Source organism: Leptonotus elevatus, chromosome 10 (assembly GCF_054856555.1).
Source record: "Leptonotus elevatus isolate MCC_2025b chromosome 10, RoL_Lele_1.0, whole genome shotgun sequence".
Taxonomy (NCBI): Eukaryota; Metazoa; Chordata; class Actinopteri; order Syngnathiformes; family Syngnathidae; genus Leptonotus; species Leptonotus elevatus.
In genome coordinates, this window is record NC_141248.1 from 6,824,038 (window position 1) to 6,851,845 (window position 27,808).

Here is a 27,808-nt window from a genome sequence, read left to right on the forward strand (position 1 = left end):
GAGGTCAAATTTCATGCGTACATCACAAAAAAGAGGATCTTCATTAAATGTATGTAATTAAATATAAATGTTACTCTCGAATGTCAGCATCTTATATACTTACGAGCATCAGGCGCCCTCTTGTTTTAGGATATTTAGGATGTATTATAATATTAGCAATAGAAAATTGCCATTAATTTCATGCACATCCTTATATAATATATGCTAAGAATGATGGTTACAAAGTTGACAGAGTTCAGAATTGACAATTCTGAGCCTATATGCAACAAGTCTTACTCGGTGAAATGACCCTCTCCGTTCATTAAAAAAGCATCGCAATTTGGGTCATTGTAATTGGATTTGTGAGGATTATTTTGATTTTAAAATGTGATGAAATGTTATTTGTCTACTATAACAATCTACTTGGTTTGTATGCTAGTCAAAGGCAAAGGCAATACAACACGCCATTTGTTTTCACCGTGTAAAGGAAGCGTTTGCATTGCGCTGCATTGCGGAAATATCAGAAATGCCCAGATGTCTGGAATTGTAAATAGTTGCAGGGTGATACTTTTGCTAAAACATTGACTTTGCCTAATAACTAGAGTCAAGTCATTTATAGGCCTATATCACTTAATCACAAAATAGTCTCAAAGGGCTTCTTCACACACCCAGTTGACAAATATTAACGACATCCCCTGATCTTAACCACAAGAGGGCAAGGGAAAACTCCAAAAAACACATCTGGGGAAAAATAAGAAACCTTGAGAAAAGACCACATGTGGGATGACCAGACTGCAATAGATGCAATTAAGAGCATTAAAAACAGCATTAACTTTGTCTAACATTAGCCTCAAGGCTGGCAAGCGATTAGATTAAGAATGATGGGAGTAAACTGACATTCCGGTGTCAAAGAGGGGGAAAATCATGACAAAAGCAGCCCAATTGTATTTATGTGTATATTAGGCAACAAGAGAAAACCCTTATAAATCCAAAAATGTAATTTGTATCTTAAAAAAAACATTTTGCAAGACATTTCGGCATAAAAAGTTTGAAAAAATATTACTTTACAATGTTTTTTTCATTATTAACTTTTTGATAATGATAACACTCAATAATTCAAATATCCATATCAGTAACATTAAATTTCAAAAATAGAAATTCTGTTGGATATGTACGACGCCGTATTAGCGCCACGTAAAAATGTTTTTTAGAGGGCGGGGGCAATATTCCGAGAAAAAACTCGCAAATGTGCCACTTTATAAAGTGGCACATTTGCGAGTTTATAAAGTGGCAAATTATTTTTTTCTCGGAATATTGTCCCCGCCCTCTAAATATATATATATATTTATACGTGGCCCTAATACGCCGTCGTAAATATGTATACACTGCTACTGACTCAATTATTACAACAACCCATTTGTATTTTTTTTTATTACAAGCCCTGGCATATTGAAACACTCCAGGCCCATTGGGGGCGATAGTGAGTCGCGTGTCCTGTCGATGGTCAGGTCAGCCATCTGGCGCAGTCAGCTAGCTTCAGCAGGATTTGGGAAAATGGAGGCACGACCGAAGAATGAGCGAGGGCACATCCCTATCTCTGCAGTGTAGGTGGGTAAAATATCGTGGGTTTTTACTTTAATCGCCTTCGTGAATATCTGTTGCATGCATTCTATTCATCAACAACCTCACTAGTTGCACGATTTTCCCCCAGTCGACGCCTACTGCGGTAACGTCATGCAAGGTTGTACGTGCTTACTTGTTCTCGACAAACAACTCACGATTTAATCACTGAGTAGGTTTTAATATTGCTAGTGAACGAGCTTGGTCCCCAAATGTATCTCTAGTGAGGCGTATATGCTCATCGAAATGGCTCGTACGGTACCCTATTAGCTAGCTAGCTGATGCTCGTGTTGGGCGGTCGCTTTCGAAAGCTAACATTTCTTTAACAGCACTGCCATTTTAACGACAATCAAGTGCAACTTTAAAAACAAACAAATACAACTAACAAAAAATGTAGCGATTGAAGTTATGTTAATAGCACGGCGACTTACAGCATGTTCAGCTCGGTTCGTTTTTTTGCATTAAACAACGCGGTGTCGTGTTAGCTAACGCGATTAGCAAATGAGGCTTTGCGGCCATTACATGGTGATGTGTGGAGCCTACGCATGACCCTGTTGCGCCAATATCCGTTAAGAGTGAATTATATTCGAAAGTGTTTGACATTTTACGTGATCCTTCTTGCTGTGGTGCGACATTACAGGCCCCTGGATTGTGTTTGTTCAGGGCCGCGTATAGCCCCGCTAAAGTAATGACGTAACGACATCAGCTAGTATACTACCGCTGCTAACGACTCTCTTGACATGTTTACACATTAAAAGGTCGTCATTACCACTTTTTTTCCCTAGCTTGTCAGTAGTAATGATGCTCATATTGTGCGGTACTGTATCGCCATTTTGGCCCGTCCTCCCATTTTGTGAACATTACACCCAGTCACGTGGCACGGTGAGGCGCCACAGGCGCGGATTCGGTGGGGTTTTAGCAACATCGCCATGCACAAGATACTATATGCTTCTAAAGGACCTTTCCGTGCTATGATGCTCTTTAATTGCTTCTCGATGACCAAAATCATCACGACTTTGTTGGAATCAAAATAGCACATTGAATTTTCAACTGCTGTAATTGGAAAAGGTTGGAAATGCCTTCATATTATTTCAGTCTAACATTGATTGGCATATTGTTGCATATACATTTTAGTTGAGGCCCTTTGACTCTTGAAATCATAAAAAAAACGTATATGCTAATGAGTTACAGAGTGCTCTTATCCTAAGTTTGTTTTTTTCCCTTTCTGGCAGATCATCAAATCCTGATGATTGTAGTTGAGAAGCCGTTTGTTTTATTGAGGAATTGAAGGTAGTTTTCAGAAAACTAGTCAATTTTATTTTTTTTAGACTTAAAACCTTAATTTCAGTAGGGTGACCTTAAATGTATAATTATATAGTATTCTACTTAGAGTTGAAGCATATTAAAATTAATGTGTTAAATTTTAAACATATTGCAGTGTGAGCAGTATTTTTAAACACCTTATCTGATTTAAATTGACACATTCTTGTATATCTTTTTAATTGTTGCATTAGGCAGAATAAAAGACTCAGAATACAAAAATCTTGCCACTTGCATAATACTCAGGTGGCAGGCTTTTTCCCCCCAAGACTTATGACATGATTTGTCTAGATTGCAGCAATGAAATAAATAGATTGAAACTTAACTTCTCCCTTTTACCAGTTTCTTTAAATTTCCCATTTTTAACTAAATAGAAATGTGCTTTTTTTAAATACTGCGTTATCCAGGGTTCCTGTGCATCCTTAAAAGGCCCTGAGTGCAGGAATAAAAAAAACAAGGCCTCAATTGGCATAGAAATGTCTTTCATCAATCTTTCAAAAGTCTTACAAATTATAACACGTGATAAGTAGGATTTTATTGTAAATAGTCTAAACTCTCTAAATTAATATTCATAAAACATATTTAAATGATTGACTCTTGTGATAACATCATGCAATCAGTATAGCGGAACCCAAAAATTAAGTGCAGATGCGCATCGTTTATGGACTCGAGCAAGTTTTGAAACCATGCGACATTGGGAAGTTGGTCTTAAATTTTGTTTCAAATGGAATATCTTAAAGTCTTGAATTTAACTTGGCCTTTACCTTTAGGAATCAAGTTATCCTTTTGTGAATTCTGAAGGCTTGCAGTGATTTGCAAGACGATGAAGGATTGCTGAAACTGGCCCTCTTTTTACAACATTTTCCTCATATTAGCGTTTGATGTTTCAAATTTTCATAAGTTTGGCAAGCATAAAGCAAATGTTAAAATTTCTCGATTTCCTTAGTGGGCATCTGCTATACCTCTTTTGCACTTCTTTGGTGACTCTGTTGTGCTCTTCTCCTAACTAGCGATTCAGTTTCAAAGTATTGATTGACTCCACCCATGGAGGAGAATGTGAGCCCTGAGCTCTCTCTAGCTCATGAGCCTGAAAAAAGCCAAGACCATATGGATGGCTGCTCTCAAGGTACCTTGAATGAGCTTGTTTTTCCCATTAATGAAGGCTGGGGCTATGGTGTGATGCTATATCAAATTCACCTTAGACCGCTTTAGTTGGGTGAAAATTAAAGGCACACAAGAAAGAAACCAAGTTGAGCACATCTGTAGTTTATGAAAATTAGATTTTTTTTAAAATTTTTATTCTGGTTGCTTCTTTAAAATGTAGTTAGTCCTGTGATTAATTTTACCTTTAGCTTTCTGTGATGTGTGTACTCTACAGGTGATGGAGAAGAGCGGTCCAGTGAAGAAAATCAAACTTTATCACCCGAAAGTGAAAAGGTGGCAGAGGAGACAAAAGAGAAACTAGACCAATCTTCCAAAGCCAACAGCGAATTGAAGAAAACGTGGGCATTCCGTCGGTCCACCGTTGCTCAAAGAGAGATGCCAGTGGAAGCAGCGACAGACAACCAAGAGAGCCGCTATCCTGTACGCCGTAGTGGCAGACAGTCAAAGCGTACCGACAAATTGGAGGAATTCCTCTCCACAACGAAAAGAGTGGTGAGAAAGAGCGCGCCCCCAACCCTGGAAAGTGGAGATCCTCCTTCACAAACCCCAACTGATGCAGAAACTGCCTCAGAAGCCAGCTTTGATGGTAACGCAGACACAAAGACAGTGGAGGACAAGCCTGAGCCGCCTGACAGGAAAACTAGAAGTAGCACGAGGCAGCAAACTCGAAGGTCAACTAAGCTTGGCAGGTGGACAAGGCAAAGCGAAAGCGCCACACTCAAAGATGAAGGAAGTTCTGAGAATGAGGACAGCGGAGATGGTGCTGAGCTGCCGAGCAAAGATATAGAGAAATCAGGCAAAGGGACTGTTGTCTCGAAGATGGATGACGGAAATGCTAATAAGGAACAACACCAGCCCGAGCTGGATCTAGAGAAAAAAGATGAGGAAAAGAAGCAAAATATTAAAGGGGAAGCTCTGGAGGAGGAGGAAGAAGAAGAGGAGGAGGAGGAGGACGACGAAAACGATGATGATGATGACGACGACGATGATGATGAGACCACAGAAAAACCTGCATTGTTGGCAAAGCGTGGTCCAATTAGAACATACATCAATAAAAAAAGAGCCACAAATGTCACCAGTACCCCTGCCAAGGCACTGACTCCTGTGCAAGCTGTTGGCAAGCCTCAGGAAGAGGACGACAGTGATGACGACGGTTCTTCCTCATCTTCGTCAAGCAGTGATTCTGATGGAGGATATGACCCCAATGCACTTTATTGCATCTGTCGCCAGAAACACAACAAAAGGTTTGTTTTGAATGCTTTATTGGGTGGCAATTCTAGCATTGTTTTAACTATTCCAAATGTAAATATATTAAATAAGTGGTTCTGTAGAAATGAATAAAATCCAGATGTTAAAAAAAATAGCTGTGTGAAAGAATTATAAGCTGAACAGCAGTTGTTCCCTTGACAACTTGAAATCTCAGCGGGTTTGTTATTGATGACAAAATATTAAGAATACACAATCCTAGGTCTGGAAAATTTCAAATGAATTGTATCAGCATTTCAGTTCACGGGTTTGTATTTATTTTTTGTAGCCTTTCACAGACACGCCTGCTTATTTGTGTTTTGTTAGTTTTTCCCCAGATTTAAGTTTTATTTTTTTATGGCAGTTATAAGGGAGCGTCAATTACATATGGATTTTTGCTGTTTGCAGTTGGGCTTGATCCCTGTCCCATGGGAATAGCGGTGGTCCACTGTACACTCATTTACACCCCGTCTTAAATTCTGCATTCTTTCATCATCATCCCCCCAAACCAAACATTAATAGTTTATAAAATAATAGGTGATGAGTCTGAGGACACATCTTTTCATGTTAAATTTAAAATTGCTGGCCTAAGCCTACTATAATCCAAATTTGGTCAATGAATTTATATTTATAACATTAGCAGCCAGGTCCATTATTTTGGTGAGTTTTTCATCTGTTTTTATCATCCATGCGTCCATTCATTTTCTTCGACTTAGCGGGGTTGGTTTGCAGGGCAGCAGCCTAAGCAGGGAAGCTCAGACTTCCATCACCCCAGCCATTCTGTCCAGCTCGGGGGTATTCTTGATTTGTTCCCAGGTGAGCTGGTCAGCAAGCCCTGGGTTGGCATGCTCATGCATTTTCTGAAGGAAGTATAATTTTTGTATTTGTAGAACTCATAACGACAAAACATTAGTGACTCAAGGATTTGAATTTAGGTTTATTTTCCAGCAACACTTCTAGCGCAACAAGCTGCAAACCCACACAAATGAAACGACACATTTGCAGAAGTTTCAATGAGAAGCTTCCACCTTGCAGCACTTTCAGGGGAGGCAGAACATGAGCAGAGAGATGGGGTGTGGGCCAGAGGCACTTTAATTTGACTGGAACTTTGGTTGAACGCATTTCCAAACGGTTTATCCCAGACCATTAGCATTTCTGAGCATCAGCTTGTATGAAACAAATCATACAAGAAGTACTATAACTTAATGATATTTTATGACAGTCGGATATGAACATACACAATCATTGATGTTAAGAAGCAGGAATAATAAGGGAATTCCGACTAGGTTATCATTACAAATGTCCTTGCTCACTAGGTTCATGATCTGCTGTGACCGCTGCGAGGAATGGTTCCATGGAGACTGTGTGGGCATAACAGAGGCTCGTGGGCGTCTGATGGAGAGAAATGGCGAGGATTACATCTGCCCTAACTGCACAGCCAAAAAAAGCCAGGTGATCAGGCCTGCCACCTCCATGCTGTCTCTGGGCATAGACATTGCGAAGACCAAAGCTGCCATTGATCTTCCACTTCGCGCTTCTGCCACTATTCCTGACCTGAGTCCCGCGGCAACTTTAGTGGCGGCAGCACAGCTACCCTCAACATCTTCCGGGACAGACGAGAAAGGAGTGGATGACATCGGGATAAAAGGCAGGATCGAGAAAGCCACAAATCCTACAGGAAAAAAGAAGATAAAAATCTTTCAGCCGGTAGGTCCTTACAAGTAAACCAAATGTTTTTGTTTTGTTTTTTTAAACGATAATTCAAGGCTTTAAAATGTGACATGTTAAACAAAATGTCCTGGTATCGATATAAAGTGCATAAATCTATATTGTGTTATGCATGTTGCATGCTTTCAAAAGATTTAAAGTTGTTGTGAATAATGGTGGGAATGAGAATACTCTGCAATTATGAATGAGATTTTTAACATGGCTTCTAACACATGTCACTTCCCTGACAATACCCTGCTCATTAGTAGCTATTGTGTACTGGTTTGAAGCAGACTGTACAGCAGGCAACACCACCAAATGATGACCAGAAGGGGGCGCCTGTGCCAGTAAAGCCAGTAAAGCCAGTAAAGCCAGCGTGTCCAACACCAGAGCCAAAAGCAGCACCAGAGATGGAGCAGGAGAAGGTGGCTTCGAACGTGGAGGTGAAAACAACGGGGGCGGAAGAAGCTGAAAAGTCAGTGGAACAGGAGGATGTGTCTCTTCCTAAATGCATCGGTCCCGGCTGCGAGAACAACGCCCAGCCAGATTCCGTGTACTGTGGGAATGACTGCATCCTGAGACATGCTGCTGCTACTATGAAGTCATTCACTGACGTCAAAGAGCCTAAGAGCAAATCTCAGAAATCTACATCTGCATCAAAGGTAATTTGGACTACCTTAAATCGCGAAAAGATGTGTGCAGGTCAGCTTGTCGAAGTGAATAGATTTATAATCAAGGTGTCTTTGTTGACCATCAAGCGTCACCCTGTTGCTCAACAGTTAACTTGTGTTCAATGATGTCATCACCAAGATGGCTGCTCCGCTCCTAAGTTTATTTTATTTAATGACACATTTTCTTATTTTTGTGTACATGAACTATAAAGTCATATCACATATCTTTAGCATGAATATGACTTGTACTGGTGCAACTTTCTTTATCTAGTCTTTGTTGTATGTTTTGGTATTGTTTCATATTGTCTATATGACTAAATGCCTTTAACAGAAACACTTTGTGATGAAGAATGTGCTTTGATCGTAAGAATTATGATTACTAGTGAGTGCGCAACATACATTGTTCAGTGTTCACACTGCCCTTTTGTTCATTTTGGGTCACCGGTAATCTGTTAGTAAAAGTTCACACCTTGAATTGTAATCGAGCTGGTGTGTAGTGCACACACTGTCTGCCTTTTTGAACCACCTCCAACTAAAATGATCCATACTGTTGGTATTTATATCAAGTGGTTCTGTTCCTTGCTTCAATTGTGAGGCTAATTAATGAACATATCATGTGCATATGCAGCATTTCATAAACAGAACAAAAGGATGGCTGTCCAATTGTCTTTTGCTGTTCATCTAGTACAGTTAATTTGACAATGTGAACAAAATAATATACATACAATATGTATAACATATTAATTCATACAATGATTTATGACCATTCTGCCCTAGAAGCTTTAAAGTTTAATCTATTTGTATTTAAAAATACCTACTCAATTTATTGAGCACTTAAAAATATGCTCAAACAATATAAAGTAGGAGCGTTCAAAACTACTCTTTTTTTTCAGACCGTAGCAGCGCAAGTACTCAAATCTTCACTGATACCAAGTACCGATACCACTAGTGCTTTTGATACATAACATTTCCCCCTAAAAACAATGACAGATAATTTTAAAGAAATACTTAAATATCCCATATCATTAAAATGGCATGAAATAAATGGCCATTTTCTGTTCTAATTTCTAGTTCGGATTCATAAAACGGCCACAAGAGGGCAGCTGATACTGCTATCGGCCACCGTTGCAAGTACAGAGACCTTAAAATTAGGCTGATATCGCCATTGGCACCGATACCTATATCTGGTATCGGTACTCCCCCATCCCTATTATAAACTGCGATTGGTTGCTGACAAGTTCCGGTTGTAACCTGCCTTTCTGCCAAAGTCAAATGTGATGGGATGCAGCTTACTTGCAATTCAAATGAGGGTGAACAGTATAGCAGACAGGTGGTTAAATATACTAATATCACTGTGCAGAATTGGGAGAATGAGTCGCGTACAAATGCACACTAAATGTTTGTGCATGGCCTTGCAATCATACCTAAAAATGCTGTTTTGGCAAACTGCCTTGCATTGGCCTTATGTAATTACACCGTGGTGAATGAGACTGCTGATTCACCAGATAATTCATTAGATTGACTCGAGTAAAGGAGGATTACATGAAGGGATTGTCCTGTTACCTGTTTTAGCAAGTGCCCAGCCCCCCCCCCCCCCCCTCCTTTCAAGGTGCTGTCACTAAACTACCTTAATGTGCATCTCTTTGATCCGTTCAGAGGGGAGCTGCGCGTCGGACGAGGTCCCAGAAGGACAGCAGGTCGGACTCTGAGAGCGATGAAGGAGATGACGACTACGTTCCTGATGAGGATGATGAAGACACACACGCTGTGGAGCAGCCACCCCCGCCTGCCACTGCGTCCTGGTGCAGCGACCATAATTACATTGCAGTACCACCAGAAAAGACTACATCCATATCAACCACAGTGTTAAACAAAAAGTGTATGTATCTCTTTGAGGGTCTTCTTGTTAAAATAGTTGATTTTATTCCTAACAGTGGTTTCTTTCATGCTAGCATAACCTAAAACAGGACATTTAGGAGGTTTTCTGTGTTAGATGAAATCATGACTTGTTAAGTGTGATTTTGATGACGTGCCTCTGGATGGAATAGTGGCAGCTGCTGAAAAGGTAAGTGTGTGATCGGACTTTTCAACAATTCAACAAGCACTGGAAAGATGCTGAACATTAGAATAATTCAAAAGCTATAGAGGTCATATCAGTAGCTTATCAGGAATGGCCAAGTTTGCACAAAAAAAAAAATCCCTGGTAGTATGGTTAGTGGCATCCTTAAATGGGCTGATGCGTGAAAGCATCAGGCAGTGAACATAATTGTCTTGCTAAATTGCCCTTTGGGATTAGAAGGATCTGTCAATCTGGTTGTTAGCCAAATAAGGACGCTTTGGCCTCTGATGAGCCATTTTGGTATCCCTGTTTCAGAAAAAAAAGAATACTGGGATATCTGTTGCAAGTTCAGACACTGGGGGCAGCGTGGTTTAGTGGTAGAGTGGTCGGCTCGCAACCCAGAGGTTGTGGGTTCGATCCCATGCCATTGTGACCACGTCGAAGTATCCTTGAGCAAGATACTGAACCCCCCTCCTGATGCTACCTCATTAGTAGCTGAATGAGTAGTCAAATGTAACGCGCTTTGAGGGTCTTACAAGGTGGAAAAGCACCATATAATCAAAGTACCATTCACCATTACTAAATTTTTACAGTTTATGGTTAGGTTTTGGATAAGATCGGTGTGTACGTGTAGGGTCTTTTGAAATGACCACTCAATTTGTAAGTCTGCTCCATGGGGGCCATCACTTAAGCAGGTAATTTCTCCAGCAGGTCTGTCTTGGAACTTTTAGTTACCACTACCTCTGCCCACCGACCTGTTATGTAATGCATTAACCTGTTACATCAACAAAGTTGAATTACTGTCCCTTAGGTTAAGGTGACTTTTTTTTTCTTTCAACGCAAAATCATGCATTTTTTATAGTAGGAAACTTGTCTTAAAATAAAAGATGATGTTACAGATTTTTGGATCCCTTCATTGATTGAGTTTCTGAGCAGTGTTGGCTTGCTATTGGAAATCTTCAAGGTCAACAACATAAGCATTTACCGGTACGTGTGGTACAAAGAAAAGGCTCTGGCGGAGATTGTGCAGACGATGTCCCAGATGGCAAGCAGGCGAAACAAAAATCTACCAGGTGTTTCTATCCCGAGTGGCGAAAAGAAAGAAGAGAGGCTGAAAAGAAGTTCAGAGCTGAGACTGGAAGAATGAAGCTGTGATTTACCTGCACAACAGGTTTCAACCGAGGCTCCCTACAGGAGTGCGTTACGACATGAGTGAGAGTGTTCTACACCTCAGTGTGTTATGTTCTCTTTGATGTCAGTGAGGACGTGACAGGCTATGTTACTGCATGATCATTTGGGGCTCTTTGAAGTCATTTTGCCCCACTGTCACAGTTTTGGACAAATGTTGCATGTGTGTCTGGGGGGAAAAATGTGATCACTGGTTTACTTGGCTTTCAGTTTCCTTTTGTAGTGCAAACTTAACCATGTTGCTGAATCACTGGACACTTGTGACATATAGTCTATGTATAAAAAAAAAGTGAGGAAAATTTGTAAGTTTGTGTTTGCTTGTCATCATAGGCATAATAGGATGGTTTTAGATGTCACCCGAGCACCCCCGACCTTAAATTTTTTTTTTTTTACTTTGGTAGTCTTTATTTTATGCCAATTCAAACTTCAGCTCCTCTGTAGCTGCATGGTGTAATGTAGGTTGAGTATATTTTACATGGTGAATTTAGAGTCTTATTTGCTTACTATTCACAAGTTTACTTAAAACTCAGGTTGGATAATCTGGTCATGCGCTAACCAATGCTGCTCAGTCACTGAAAATGAAATCTACATGTCAGGCAAGATGTACAGCATGACTGCTGTGACCACTATTCTGACCCCTAAAATCCTATGTGGTTATAATTATTTAAATTATGCAATCAAAGTACTGATAATTATTCATATTGGTACTAAATTACTAAAGGGTAAAATTGTACTTGAGGTTTGAGTGCGCTCATCAGCCAAATGATTGATGCCACAGTCATTTATCAATATTGTGATTGGTAGCACATTTTAAAGTGTTTTTCTTTTATTTTGTGTGCAGCCCCACCCAAAGAAGAGAAGCAGAAAAAGAAACAGGTCGCAGCTCGTGTTAAACCTTCCTCCGATGCCAAGACCCCTGCCAAAGTGAAGAAGACCATCACCACCCGGGCATCCAAGGTGTCTCCAAAGGGCAAGAAGTCGTCCTCTCATTCCAGCAGCTCCAAGGCACCCAAGAGATCTTCCACCCCTCCCAGTAAATCTTCCGCAAAGTCCAAGAAACTGCGGGCGACAACTCCCCCGCCCCCATCCCCTTACCCGCCAGGCCCGATCCATGTCACGGGAGCACTAAGAGTCACGAAGACCAATTTCACCATTCCAAAGAAGCAACCTCAACAAAAAGAGTCTCCGTCCCAACATCAACCCTCGTCATCATCAAGAGTTCCATCATCGCCGGTGTCTTCAGCTCCCCCCAGTCACTCTTCATCCCCAAGGTCTCACCATCCAGCAGCATCCTCGGCAGCCTCTGCACCCCCTATGCCACCGCCCCCCAACCACCAGATGAGACAGAACATCCGACGCTCTCTGACAGATATCCTCTACAAGAGGTGCGAGTCCTTACAATATATATTTTTTCATGCTTAGTGTAGCATTTATTGAAATAGAACATCTCTTGTACTTCTTGCTGCTAGGGTGAGTGACAGCGATGATCTGAAAATGACGGAGAGCGAGGTCGCGCGGCTAGCTGTTGGCATTGAAAAAGAGATGTTTAACCTCTGCCTCAGCACTGATAGCAAGTACAAAAACAAGTACCGGTCGCTCATGTTCAATCTCAAGGACCCGAAAAACAAAGTAAATCATTAGATTATAATTTCCTCTCAAAAAATATTTGACTTTTCTGATTTTGGATGGAGTAGATAAACGAGTGGGCTGTGTTTCAGGGCCTGTTCTACAGGGTGATTGGAGGTGAGGTTACGCCTTTCCGACTGGTAAGGCTGAGTGCTGAAGAAATGATTTCCAAGGAGATGTCTGAGTGGAAGAAACCTGATCCACTCCAGGTAAATATTTCTTGACCTTCAAACTACAATATGTTAGTGAATGATGTTTTGACTTTTTGAAGAGATGTGTTAAATTACGTTATTACCCATAGGCCCAGTCCTCGGGTGGAAGGACCCATTCAGGTCATTCCAAAACGAGCAATAGGTATGACTCTCATAGCATGGACGTGGAGGATGCCCCACCCCCATCAGATGCAGATGTATGTATCTCTGCCACAACTTCATCTTCTCGCATGGCTTCTGCTGTAGTAAGTGCTGGCACACTGTCTTTCTACTGCTTTCCACGCTTTTTCTTCACTTATGCAAGTTAATACAGTAACCTAGGTAATAGTCCCCTTTATCTTTTTGGTTTTCCTCTTAACTTTATTATTCTTGCTTTAAAAAAAAAAAAAACACTCATCCTACTTACGCCTACTGCATTGAATCGTGGCTGTCCAGAAAGTTTTTATGGTTCTTTGTAAGATTTGACATCAACCTATTGTATTCCCTCAGGACCAAGATGAGCCCAGCCTTACTGCTTCAGCTGCACCTCAGCCATCTGCTACTGAGGGGGCCAGTAGTGTGCCAGATATTTTCAGTAGCATGCTCAAAGACACAACATTGGAACATAAGACTCACCTGTTTGACCTCAACTGTAAAATATGCACAGGTAAATTGGTCGGGTCAGAAAGGGGTGTTTATTTATCTGATTATCTATTACACTGTATTCTTGAACAAATCAAGTATTACTGTAAGGATAAGCAGTACAGAAAATAAATGAATGGATGGGTGGTTACATTTATGTCAACAAATTTTGTTGATTTTTAAATTTAGAATATTGTTGTCTCCGAATTGTAACGTTTCACTATTTCCACGTTATTGTTGAATTATACTAAAACAATTGGAATTCCAAAGTCCGGCATTTTGCTTGAATACATTAATGGCCGTTAATGAAACAATGCTAAAACTAGAGATTACAAATGAGAATAATTTTAATAAACCTACTAGCTAAAATGTGTGTTGTTTTACTCCTCTTGATATACTTGACCACAGCTAAATTCCAGAAGCTGCGTCTTGACATCTTTTTTTATTCAAAACCGTGTGCTAACAATGCAGGCATCAAAGCATGAATGAGCATGTAATGATTAATATGTACTGTACACCCACTGAATGACATCACAACCAATTATGATGTACTGCACAACTAATCCTGTTAATAATGTTGATAGTTAGGACGGTCAGACTACAGTGATGGATATAATATTAATATAAATGTGTGAATGCTGAAACAGCTTTTACTCTTACGTTGTTTCTAACCTTTATTTTTATGCTTATAGCATTTTATTCCTCTCACTTTTTTCATGTTTAAAAACTCCCACATCTGATTTACACCGTTCAAATTTAAACTTGCTTCAAAAATTCACACCATGGGAATATATCTTCTGATTCCACATTACTTAACAGTTTTCGCACAGTTTAACATTTTCCCCATTCATTTTCAATGAGGCAGACAGTAAACTTTTTCTAAGTGACACTTTCCACGCCCGCTTCCATGCATACAACTTATCATTACCAGCTGTCTGATACTGCTTGGTGGCGCAGTTGGTAAAGTGTATTGTCCAGTAACCAGGAGGTCATTGGTTTGAATCCCACCTCAGAATGTACATTGCAAATGTACCCATGGCCATTATGCTAAGTGCTTACTCAACTGACTCATATCAGGAAATGCATTATAATTTCACTGAAATGATTAAATGCATGTGTTAGCTTTCAGCATTAGATTACAATTTTCAATAGAAATAGGCCATAAGCCATCATTTTCAACAAGTCAGTTCACAGGTAAAACACTCACTTGGCATTGCGCAGGCATTCCAGTGTGTGGGTTCAAATCTCGGATTACATTTTTATTCCAACTTGAATTTCTGAACTAGTCATTGTCTAATATTTAACATCCATTTTATTAAATTTCATTTAGCATAGTTCTTTATATATATGAATCCATATTTTCAACTATTACACTTGATTATTCAATACAATTACATACAATGTCACAGATACCTCCATATCCACAATAGTGCAGTGGTAAAAGCACATGACCGGCATGTGGAGGCAAAGGTCAGGGTTTGCTTTCTGCTTGGAGTGCATTTTCGTGCATCTTCTGTTTCATGTAATAATCATTGTCCAATTATTTAAACCTGCTCTATGTAACACTTTTGCCCCAAAATGTATTTACAATAACCTTTTTATTTGACCAATTATGACAACATTATAAACCCACTAAACCTCCATTAGTTTTTAATGACACATTCACTAGCATTCAGCAAGACATTCTTCAATACCATTTCGCAACATTTCAATGATGACAGCATGTCCACTGTGACTTAGTGGTTAGTGCTGCAGAGCATGGACCAGTAAATATGGTTCGAATCCCACCTTAGACTGTAAGCAGTTCGTTTTCTTTTTTCCCCCATTTATCAATCATCTACAATTGATATTTGCAACTATCACACAATTTATCTTTCAATTTATTTTGTATGCATTCCACATGCATTCAAATATTAGCTTTCAGCAATCACACGCAATTTCTCTAGAAATTGCACTTTGTCCTTGAGAGCCGCCGTCCTGCATGTTTTTGATGTCTCCCTCGAACACAGCTGAGAGGCTCCTGCAGAACGTAATTATGAGCTGATGATTTGAAACACCTGGGTTGGAGGCAGGAGACACCGAAAACATGCAGGAATGCGGCTCTCTAGGACCGAACGTGCCTATCCCTGGTCTAGTAGTACTAGCTGTTGCTTCCCCTACAGTATTACAACAACAACAACAACCGACACTGCTTCCATCTAATGTCTTTCTCACGTTTCCATTTAGGTCAGAAGACAGAAGATGAGCTCGCGACAAAAAAAACCAAACACACAAAGAAATACGACCCATCCAAACAAGAGTTGCACTCAGCCAGTGCTGTCAGCCAACCACAAGTGGCCACAGCCTACCAGCAGCTCATCCCTCCACCATACCAGGCTGGCTTAGAAGCAGCTGTTCTGGAGTCACAGCCACAACTTTACCAAGAGGACCCTAACAATCTGGCCCCACCTGTGCAAACCCCCATCATCCCGACTGTTTCCTCTGTCAGCATCACACGCAGAGACCCACGCATGGCCAGACACGGCTCCGGTGTTACCGTCACTTACACTGCTCCAGAAAAACTCATAAATGCCATGACAGAGTTACTGCCAGCTTCTATAATTGCTCCTTTGGATGTTGGAGCGAAGGCACCCCTTCCTATGCCCCCTGCTCCTCCATCATTGGCTTTGTCCAAACCATCTAAAACAAGGTACTTGTGCGAATTAAAATATATTTCAGATAAATTAATTTCACTAACTAACTTGTTTTACATGTGTGTGTCAAGAACTGATTAACTCAAACATATCAATACTTTGTTGGTTAATTTAAGAATGTTTAGCACCCTGTCCAATGGTTTTAAAGCTGCCTGACCTGGTTTCTGTATCCTGATTGATAATTTAGTATCTCATCTCAGAAAATAAAGGTTTGTCATTTTAAACTAACATTGAATTTCTTTTATTTTTCCAGTACTTCTGAACCTCCTCCTGAGGGGGAGACTGCAATCTTCCTCCATGGGCAAGAGAGGATTTGGAAAGGGTTCATCAACATGCAGTCTGTGGCCAAGTTTGTAACTAAAGCTTACTTGGTTTCAGGCTCTTTTGAGTATCTAAAAGAGGTAAGTAAACTTGTGCGTTCTCGCACGCGTGCGTGTGTGTGTGTGTGTTAAGTTTTAAAAACTCTTATTGTCTGGTCAATATTATGCAGGATTTGCCAGACACTATTCATGTCGGAGGACGCATCTCTCCAAACACAGTGTGGGACTATGTTGGGAAGTTGAAAACCTCATTGTCCAAGGTTAGTTTGTGTAAATGTTTAATTGTAGCAATATTATTTTTTAATGTGGTTGATTGACCTTTTCACTCTTGACCACAGGAGCTGTGTCTGATCCGATTCCAGCCAGCCACAGAGGAAGAGGAAGTAGCTTACGTGTCTCTCTTCTGCTACTTCAGCAGCAGGAAAAGATTTGGTGTGGTAGCTAACAGCAACCGCCGGATCAAGGACCTTTATCTAATCCCTCTGAGTTCAAAGGACCCATTACCATCCAAACTCTTGCCATTTGATGGACCAGGTATGCTTTTACAGAGAGGCTCAACTGGAGTTTTTTTTTACGTGTCTCAACATGTTGACATGATTCATACAAATAATATGAATGGAATGGAATGACTGACTTCATTGAACTTGTCGTATAATTGCATGTTGCCTGAGAGACCTCAACCAATGGAACTTTGTCTCATTGAAACAATTATTTGTGGCCACAAACAACTTTAGTGTTTGTATTGTGTATTTGAATATGTGTATTGCTTCATGCATTTCATGCATTATTTCATGCATTTCTTGCTGTTTTGGACACTGGAGGGCAATCTTAGGTTTGTTAATACGCTTGTTCATTATTTTTGCAGGACTTGAGCCAGCCCGGCCGAACCTTCTGCTAGGGCTATTGATCTGCCAGAAAGATCGAAAGCGTCCTGGTGTTCCATTGGAAACTGATGAGAAACGATCTAAGATGCAAATTAAAGATATTGATGACACTGGTCTTCCAAAGCCACCTCTCACAGTCAAAGTGGAGCGAAGCATACGCCAAAGTTTGGAAATTCCCTTCAGTACTACTCCTCCAGGGTCGCCTTCTGCCAGCTCCTCTGGGACACCAAATGTTGCTGTGACCACCTCATCTGCCTTTTCTCTTCTGTCATCTGTTAAAGCACCTGTTACAACCTCTGTCACAGATGTGGAATCCCCATCCTCATCCATCTCTGTCCCTGCTGCCGCAGCAACTGCCACTCCTCTTCAGACCATCCTCAACACTCTTTTTGGGAAGAAGAAGCATGACTCTGAAGCTTCCAACTCGCCATCTGATCAGGGTGCAGAATCTTCCATCCCACACTCTACAATGCTAGATCCTATTGTGCAGCAATTTGCACAGATTTCAAAAGAGAAGCAGATAGAGGAGGATGAAGATGACCGGCCATATGACCCAGAGGAAGAGTATGACCCAAGTATGGGTTACAGTGTGCCTAATAAACCGGTTGAGGTAGTAAATAAACCTGAAGTGGTACCAAATGAAGGTGATGATATTGCGTATGACCCTGAAGATGACTCAATATTTGATGAAGTCAAAACGACTGCATTAGATGAAAGTGGAAAGTCTTCATGTGACGATATAACAGATTCTGAAAAATTCCTGGCTAGCCTTAAACAGAAAGGAAATCAAACACTCCAAAAACAGGAAGAAGGTGAGTGTATGCCATCCACTGCCTCAACTGAGGCTTCACAGACTCCTCCAAACATTTTGGGCAGTAGTCAGTTACTGCAGCTCGGTAAAAAAGTGGAAGAGCTTGTGAAATATTCATCGTCTACACCCACGATCAACCAGAGGAGAGATCCTCGGCAGAGCCGAGAATCTCGCCAGGTGGCAGATAGCACAACAAAAACAACAGATGAACCGCTTGATAAAGAAGAGTTGTCATCCGAATCCAATGGCTCTTCACCACCGCAGCAGTCAATACACGAGCCACAGTTGCCTTCTGTTGGTCACCTTCTGGACTCCTCACAAGAACCAGAAAGACCATTACCCATGGAGGAAGAGAAATCTGAGAAACTGCCTTTTATGGAGACTGAAAAGGAAGAAGTTTCAATTCCTTTATTAGGAGAGACTTTGGATCCTGATCCGGAGTACGACTATATTGAGGAAAAAGAAGTGAAAATGAGAGAAGAGCAAGCTGAGACGGTCCAGGCTGAAATAGAAAAAGACAAATACAGTGTTTGGTCAAATGCAAGTATTTTCAAAAGTAGTGAGGATTCCGAATATGATGACAATAGCCAAGACACAGCAATTTGTAGCTCCTACAATGAGCCACCAAACTCCTCAATAATTACTTCCACTATCCCTGTTCTCGGTGACACTCATTCGCATCATTCGCGACATCACATGGCACAATTAGACTTTGACATTGACTATAGACAACGAAATGACATCCCCCCACAATCTAATTTTCTCCCACCTCAACCAATGCACGGACAGAGTCCCATAATGAGGCCTCCACCGATGTCAGTTCCACCCCCCATTCAAGGTCTTTCTTCAATGTCTGTTCCACAGTCAATGCAAGGACCCCCGCCAGCTATCCATGGTCCTCCCTCAGTACTTGGTCCTCCAGTTCAAGCTGACACCCGTCCATATGGCCTTCCCCCAACTCCATTCCCCCCCTATCAAAACCAATGGCCACGCACCCAAGTACCACCACCACCACCACCGCAGCAGCCACTCTCAAGACCGCCACCTCAGAACCTTATCCCACCCAGAGTACCACCACCACTTTTCCCACCAATTGGCCAGAGAGGTCCTCCACCTCAAATTTTCGATCCTATTATCCCCCCTCAGCATAGTAGCCAACAAGGCCCGCCTCCAGGTTTCCCCCTACCACCTACATTTGATGGACAAAATCAGCTGCCTCCTCCAAGATTTACCAGTCCACCTCCGCCATTTAATTTTCCTGGAAACAGAGGTCCTCCTCCACAGTTTACAGGACCACCACCGGGACATTATGATAACAGGCTTCCTCCTCCGTCCCACTTCTCAGGGCCAAGGGGTCCTCTACCGTCTCAGTATGGTGACCATACAAATCAATCGCCAATTCAAATCCAACCCCAATTGATAGACCAAAATCGTGACTCTAGGGAGCAGTATAGCAAAGATAGTCGCTCATTCACACATGTGGACCAACATCAAAATCATCCTCAGAATATTTTCAAAGACAGCCCCGGGAGATCTTACCGGGGTCTTCCACCTAGCCAGTATGATGAGTCAAGAGGCCGACCTTCTAATGTGGAGATTAGCGGACAACACATCAATCCACATAACAAGTTTGTGCTTCCTAGGCTACACTCACCACCACATCGAGGAGCTTTGAATGAGCACATAGCTCCTCCTCCTCTACAGGAAAATAGAGACAAGTTTGGGGTTCCCAGGCTACACTCACCACCACATCGAGGAGCTTTGAATGAGCACATAGCTTCTCTTCCTCTACAGGACAATCGAGACAAGTTTGTGGTTCCCAGGTTACACTCACCACCCCATCGAGGAGCTCTGAATGAGCACATAGCTCTTCTTCCTTTTCAGGAAAATAGAGACAAGTTTGGGGTTCCCAGGCTACACTCACCACCACATCGAGGAGCTTTGAATGAGCACATTGCTCTTCTTCAGGAGAATAGATCAATAAGAGATCAGACTCAGCCTTTTGGTGGCTCTGAACGTTACCGCTTTGATAGGTTTTCAGATGAGGCAAGACCTGTTCGTCACACTGGCCCTCTACTACCGACCCCCACAGAGCCTCCTATTGGTCCTCAAAGTCGCATAGGAGCTCACAGTCCTGATATGCGACGAGATGACTACTGGCGCCGACATTCCCCTGAAGTCATGAGGAGAACCAGCACCAATCGAGAGGACTCAGAACCGCGAAGCACAGAACTCTTCAGTCACTTTGAAGTAGGGCTCAGAGAACAAGCTTCTGGTTCCTCTCAATTAGAAGAAAGACTCAAGGAGCTCTCTGGTGAATCCATAAGAGACAGAGACCTCCGGGACATCCCTGCCCATGTGAGATCATTGTGGGAGAGGAGTCAGGGCAAGCGATGGAGCAGCAGAGAACCAGAGTGGGACAGAATCCGAGAGCGGGACAGAAGCCGCGAGCGGGACAGAAGCCGCGAGCGAGACAGAAGCCGAGAGCGCGACAGAAGCCGAGAGCGCGACAGAAGCCGAGAGCGCGACAGAAGCCGAGATCGCGACATTGATAAGGATTCTAGCAGAGAACGGGAGCGCAGCAAAGGGAAAGAGAGCGAGAAACACAAGGAGGCAGAGGTGGCGCGACACAAGGATCAAGATACAGACAAGAGGAGAGACCGTGACAGAGAAAGGGAAAAGGACAGAGCCAGAGACAGAGAGTCGGACAGAAGGGATTATGATCGCGAAAGAGGAAGAAACCGTGATAAAGAGCGAGAACGGGACCGTGAGCGAGAAAAGAGACGTGACAGGTCCCGAAGTAGAGACCGTGACCGGGATCGAGGTAAAGACAGAGACAAAGAAAAGGACAGTGACAAAGAAAGGGAGAGGGACAGAGACAAAGATGGGGATAGAGAGAGAGACCGGGAGAGGGACAGAGATAGAGACAAAGATAAAGACAGAGACCGTGACAGAGGTAGGGACAAAGATAGAGATGGAGAGAAAGATAGAAGCAGAGATAAAGACCAAGATAGAGAAAGAGACAGAGAAGCAGAGAAAGATAAAGACAGAGAAAGAGAGAAAGATAGAGTTCGGGATAAAGACAGACCCCGTGACAGAGACCGAGACAAAGACCGAGACAAAGATCGAGACAAAGACCGAGACAAAGACCGAGACAAAGACCGGGACAAAGACAGAGGCAGAGAAAAAGACAGAGACCGGGAGAAAGACAGAGACCGGGAGAAAGACAGAGACCGGGAGAAAGACAGAGACCGGGAGAAAGACAGAGACCGAGAGAAAGACAGAGACCGAGAGAAAGACAGAGACCGAGAGAAAGAGCGTGAAAGAGACCGTGGCAGGGACCGCCAGGAGTCAAGCAGAGTAAGGGAAAGAAGAGAAGATAAAAATAGCAAAAATGAAAAATCCAAGGAGAAAGACAATGATAAAAAGTCGTCCTAGTGTGTTTCAACTACACTAGTTAACCTTGGAGAGACATATTTTATAACCACTGAAAATTATTGTTGTGAATGACAATGGCAGTATTTCATTTCTCTTGCAGCGTTTGTCATTTCTGTTGTTGAAGTTAAGAACATTTACAAAACATAACTGAAGAACATTTAAGTTACTTTCTTTGGGGTGTGGAATATGTCTACTGAGTCAAACCCAATTTAAGAAAGAATTCTGTGTCAAATCACACAACAAATGTAAATATGAATGTATTAGTGTACATAATGTTTTTGTTTTTTTTAAATACTTTTCTAAGTAGGCAAAATAAAGCCATATACTCTGGATGGATTATCTGGGGGGATGCTTAGAACTGTGGCTATTGAACAGATAAAAGGTTCCATTTATCTACACTACAGTACCTAATCAATCATTTGTTTCAACTGAATTAAACATCTTTGATCACACACAGATTTGGCTTTGTAATTTTTAACCAACTGTTACCACAATTAATCAATTATCAGTAAATGTGTTCACGACCCATCTAGTAGGAAAGGCTGACTTAATCATAGGCTACGACGTCCTAAGCATTCATATTTGCCAACATGCTTCATCACTGATTGCAAATAAACATGGTGTAAGAATGAACCAACATAAAAGCAATGTATATGAGCGGTAGCTTGTCATGGTTTGCGGTTACTTCCCGCTCAAAAAATTGCATGGGAAGTCAGTGAGTAAACCGCATCTAATAAAAGTTATGCAAAGGAGAAAAGGACTTAAAATATAAATATCCCAACCCTAATTTCTTGAGAAGGGTTCTTTTTTTTTTTTTTTTCTTTAAAAATAAATAAATACAACAGCTCCTCAACATATACATTGACAGTATGCATGTTTCAGGAGTAAACCAGCTCCCCAGTTCACGGGGGGAATTAACAAAAATCGACCTTGGACTTGTTTTTGAATTTTTCTTTTAAATGAAACACACAAATAAAATATGTTAACAGACATTAACCTAATACATATTGATTGTTTTTTTGTTTTTTTACTATACTTGTCTGTACTATGTTATAAAAAAACATTACATACACATCAAAAAAAGAATTGTGTAGTGTTACTAGTAGGCTTACAAAGTGTGGTCTCTCTGAGGTATCATTACGTTTTACTAGTTCAACACTAGATGTCGCTAAATTGACAATTACGAGCTTACATCACAAGTCCAAATAGCGATCAAACCCGTGAAAGGAAGAGATTGGAGAGGAAGCTCTCAGCTCATTGAAATTTGCATTGGTCTTAAGATCGTTTTAATTTGATTTGTGAGGATTATTTTGATTTCAAAATGTGATGAGATTTGATTTGACTATAACAATATGCCTGGTTCGTATGCTAGTCACGAGCAAAAGCAATACAATATCCAATTAGTTTTTTCACTGTGTATAGGAAGCATTTGCATTGTGGAAATATCAGAAATGCCTGGATGTCAATAATACACACTGTACCTTTACCGTTATAAACTGAGCTCAACTTTATACAGCAGTATAAAAGCTCAATTTCCAATAGTTAAGATTTGTGTATTTGTTCTTTCATAGCACAATAGAGCAAATAAAGGCATATTGTTTTATGACAAACATAAAATTGACTTAATACAGTGGTGCATACTTCAGCCAGGAGGGAAGGGCCTCTTAAGTTTAAAAATATGTCAATATATTTTATACTGTATTTATAGTGTCAGCAATTTATGTTTGCACAATATTGCTGTTTTTCTATTTTGAGTTATAAATTAGGGCCAACATCATATCCTACTATTTTATTTAGTTTTTTTTATCAATGAATCCAGCTTTGCTAAATCGCCATGCAACCTGATATTTCATGTAATGTGTCAATAAAACAGTCACTATATGACTGTATTTTAGCAATTTATTGACAATACATTGTATTAAAGAATCAAAACAAATGGAAACAAATAAACGGTCAATATTTTGTCACCTGGAAATAAACAAATATAATATAATGCAAATACTTACATTGTTCAGAGTCTTTGGTTTGTTGCTTTGGCTGAGGTGCTAATGTTCCTGACCAAATCAAAATGTTCCTAACAAAATAACCAGAATGTTCCTGAGAGGTGATGATACCTGCAAAAACCTAAATTATTTTTCACACCCTATGAAAGGGCATCAAAGATTAATTTGATATATATTTTGTAATACATCTATGCCAAACTAAAGACTTTTGATCAACTTTAATAACAGATTTTAATATGAGTTGTAATCAAAATATTCCAGGTTATCTGTGTGCCCCTAAAATCAAGCTAATGCACACATCTTTTCATGTAGCGTTCCAATCGTTCCTACGATTTGGAGTCAAAGTTTGTCGACCAAATAGCTTGTATCTTCTGTGGGCACCACACAAATTTGTCTTTCTGGTCGTAAATCAAATACGCAAACGTGATGAGTTTCCTGCGTTCATTCCTAAAGAGGACAGAAAACCCAAAGTAGTTGAGGACGCTGTGTGTGACGTTTTGGAGTTCTCTTTGGACCAGCGTCTCATTGAGGAAGAAAGCGACCAGCAGCGCTAGATAGTGACGGTAGCCCAGAACCCCCAAACACTTCAATATTCTGGTGATGCGTAAGTTGTTATGGGTGTGCCTGAAGAAATAATACGCTCAATTAGCAATTGGTTATGGACAGCAATAATACCAGCCATTATATGCACCATAATAATCTGTGTAAAAATGGCATCATGTTTATTTGCAGTAACTCGTTTTCTGTGCGTCGAACTGCATTTGGATGGATTGGATGGAGTCTCGAGTGCAGCTTGTGGACATTCTGCTCTTAATGTCTTTCTTCCTGTGCAAGACAAACAGATGCTTGCGTTGTCCTGCAGAACCAACATTGCAGACATGACAGCAGTCACCAAACCGCAAGGTGCTCTTTCTATTTCATTCATTTGAATCATCAAAGTGATTGATGATAATTGCACTCACTGGCAAATGGGTAATATGAAGATCTGTCCGTGTGTTTTTTTTGTTAACTTTTGATTGGCAGGCTACTGTATGGATGGTACAAAACATTTGTTGTGGGAGGAATCACTTTTTAATGTGCAAATGTTCAGGCTCTTGTGGCCTGTTGAATTTCACAAGTGAGTCACATGCATTTGAATTCCTCTCCACAAGCAACATACTGCATTCTGTAAAGCTCAGTATGGAGCGCTACAGCAGTCTGGCGGCTCTGATGTGAACCCAATTAGTTGAAACTCCAACAGATGCCACTGAAAATTCCAGGGAGCCTCCACAAATAACATGCACAGACACACATCCCTCTCACGTGGTGTGATGTTAACGAGGAGGGCTTGGTGGGTCACTCAGCGACCAAGTGTGCTTGACAAAGGTCAGTGCCGCCACGAGCTAATGCTTGATTTCAACAGAGTACTTTAGGCCAGCACATTGTAAACACTACGTGCATAACACTTTACAAGGTCAATTGTAATATCAAGACTGACTGACCTTATTCCTAGGTCCCATCATGAGCCTTTGGGCTAATTATGGGCACGGCTTCCTGTATGAACCGCAACCAGCGTTTTGCTTGCATGGTAACTGGTAGGCTACATTGCTCTTTTTTTTTTTTAGCAACAGGTTCAACTTCTGGTTGCTAGTACTCGTACAACCGTCGACAAATTCCCAAGATGTCCAAAACATTTTTAATCAGAGCCCTTAGGAATAAGATGATTAACTGTAATCTGGATGTGTGTTTGGTTCAGATTTTATAATGGATGTACTGTTACGTTTTGCTTTTGAACCCTGAGAAAACTGAGATGCTGATTTCTGGTCCTGCTGGACAAAGGCACGTCTTTAAGGACACCAATTTGATTAATGTACCATAACCAAAGTGACTCAGCAAAAAATGTTGGCATTTTATTTGACTGAACATTCTATCTTTCGATGCACATCAAGTATATTACCAGCTATGCTTTTCATCTGTGCAATATTGTTAAAATACAGCGATGTGACACTCATGCGTTTGCTACATCTCACCTCAACTATTGTAATGTGCTGCTTTCTGGTCTTTTCATGCAAGTTAGTACAAATTACTGCAGTAAAAAGTTTGATGAGCATGAGAAAATTTGACCCCATTCAGGGACAGTGTTAAAATAGTTTGGGATTTGTATTTATAGTTAGTTTTTCTTTTGTTTCTTTAAATTTGGTTAGTTTTAATTCATTTTTAGAGCAGGCTTGTTAATTTTAATTTTTCAAAAATGCTTAATTCTAAGTTCATTATTTAAATTTGTTTTAGTATTAGTTAGTTTTATTTAAAAAAAATATGGCGGATTTGTCAAGTGTGTGTAGGGCATTTTTTTCCATTTTATTTTATTTTTTAAAAAGGTCACTAAATATTGTGTATTACAGTACACATAAATTCTCAAATGACAGTTTGACCATCCTTCTGTATGGATGTATAGCAATACCAAAATGAATACGTAAATGAAAGGACGCACGAAAGCTCACGTATCATGAATGGACATTTTGCTATAATTATTAAGTTAAGTTTTATAGATGTAAAATCTAATTTCAGTAGTTTTTTGATGTTGTTTATAAGAATTTTTCTTATACATGAAAAAAAAAATACAAGGGCTATATAATTTCACAGACAGCCACAAGAGGGCACTGTAGACTTATAATGCGATTTATACTCTAGTGTGACTTAAATATGCTTTTTCTACTTAATTATGCATTTTTGGCCTAGTGTGATTTATACTCCAGAGCGATTTATAGTCCAGAAAATACGGGTATTTTATTGCTTATGGTGCATTGTGCCGTTTAAAAAGGTAACGTTAAAGTTTTTTCTACATCATGCATGCCCACCAATGCCCAGATGAGTACGAAGAGCCCTGACTGTTTTACTCTGACTGCTCAGCTTTTATCTTCCCTTTATAGTAGTGTGCACACTCCACAGTTTCTTTGGGGAACAGAGGGGCGGAGTTTTTCTTAACTCATTTGAAGTCATGTCTTTTGTTTGTCAACTGACACCGATGCTGCAGTTACGCTTTGGGCCAGAGGTGGCAGTCGTGAGTAAAAAAAAGTCACAAACTGCACAAAGATCCTTTAAATTAGACCACACCTTTAAAGGCTCAGTGTGTAGAATTTTTTCGATTTTTCAATGTTCATTCATTTTTATAACCCACAATTTATTTCAATAATATGCATAAAATAAAAATCTCATCAACATACATTTCTTTTTACATAATTGTAGGTCTATGAATAATCACTATTATTATATTACCGGTACATAAGTTGCACCGCACCTTACAGGAGGCTGACATGCTTCGCTGCCATCTTTCTGCTACGGATACCCGAAGGAGAAGAACTTTGCGAATTGGTGGTAGGCTTGCCAAGTGTGGTCTCTCTGGCCCATTCAAAATGCACACGTTCCCAACTAAGGTCGTTGCATTCTATTAGTTCACCACTAAATGGCACTAAATTCTACACACTGTCCCTTTAAACCTTTAAATTAGACCGCACCAACTTTGCAAATATTCAGCACCATAAGATTAAGACCATTGATTACATTAATATTTTTGACAATTTTAAATAAATATTTGCGAATTCAATACACATGATCAAAAAGCATAAATGTATGTGTGCCTTGTGCATTCCTCTGACACTCGTCACGTTCCACAGCCTCGATGAGAGGATCAACACTTAAGTCCGATTTTTCTTGCGCCGAGCCAAGCAGAGCCTGGTTTTCAGGTTTCTCTCTGTAAGCACGGAGAATCCTCTACATCTGACAGGGAGTCCAAAGAATGCCACGATGGCCTCAGCAACTTGAATCTGCCCATAGAAGTGGGCAGCAGCCGCGTCAACCTCCCCCTGTGCTGTGGCCTGGACATTAAGAACAGCCCATCTCAGCCCCCGCTGTGAGCAGGAGGGTGGCCACAGCAATCCTGTTGTTTATAACTCCATTTCCTACAAAGTAGAGCAAGCCTCCGACTGCTTCTGCATCATGTCGTCACAGAATTCCTCCAGCAGCATGCCTCTCTCCTAGGGCACTAATCAAATGTTTCCACAAAGGCAATATTTTTGTTGAACATTTTAAAAACATTAAATCATGCAATACTCACCACAACTCTCTCAATGTGCAACCAAATGGCAACAACAATCCTTGTTAAGATCCAATACAAAAGTTGTCTGTACAAAGATGGCAATATTCAAATTTTTATTGACATGCTCACTAATAATATGCTAATCGGGTTGATTATCTGTATGTACTATTTA

General features: G+C 40.7%; 1 protein-coding gene across 4 annotated transcripts; it reads left to right on the plus strand.

Moving 5' to 3' along the window:
- The first annotated feature begins 1,472 nt into the window (after nt 1–1,472).
- LOC147166879 (uncharacterized) lies at nt 1,473–22,010 on the plus strand. 4 transcript variants are annotated; one of them, XM_086086598.1, is made up of 16 exons: nt 1,491–1,587; nt 3,930–4,045; nt 4,298–5,327; nt 6,645–7,035; nt 7,326–7,697; nt 9,363–9,585; nt 11,795–12,338; nt 12,423–12,582; nt 12,672–12,788; nt 12,881–13,036; nt 13,281–13,437; nt 15,639–16,101; nt 16,359–16,506; nt 16,596–16,685; nt 16,764–16,959; nt 17,291–22,010. In XM_086086598.1, exons 2-16 carry the CDS (start codon nt 3,964–3,966, stop codon nt 21,556–21,558), a joined length of 8,397 nt encoding a protein of 2,798 aa, XP_085942724.1. In that variant the 5' UTR covers nt 1,491–1,587; nt 3,930–3,963; the 3' UTR covers nt 21,559–22,010. The 4 variants fall into 4 exon arrangements, with proteins under 4 accessions (XP_085942727.1, XP_085942724.1, XP_085942726.1 ...); XM_086086600.1 differs by having other exon boundaries at nt 12,881–12,988; XM_086086599.1 differs by having other exon boundaries at nt 7,329–7,697.
- The last annotated feature ends 5,798 nt before the right edge of the window (nt 22,011–27,808 follow it).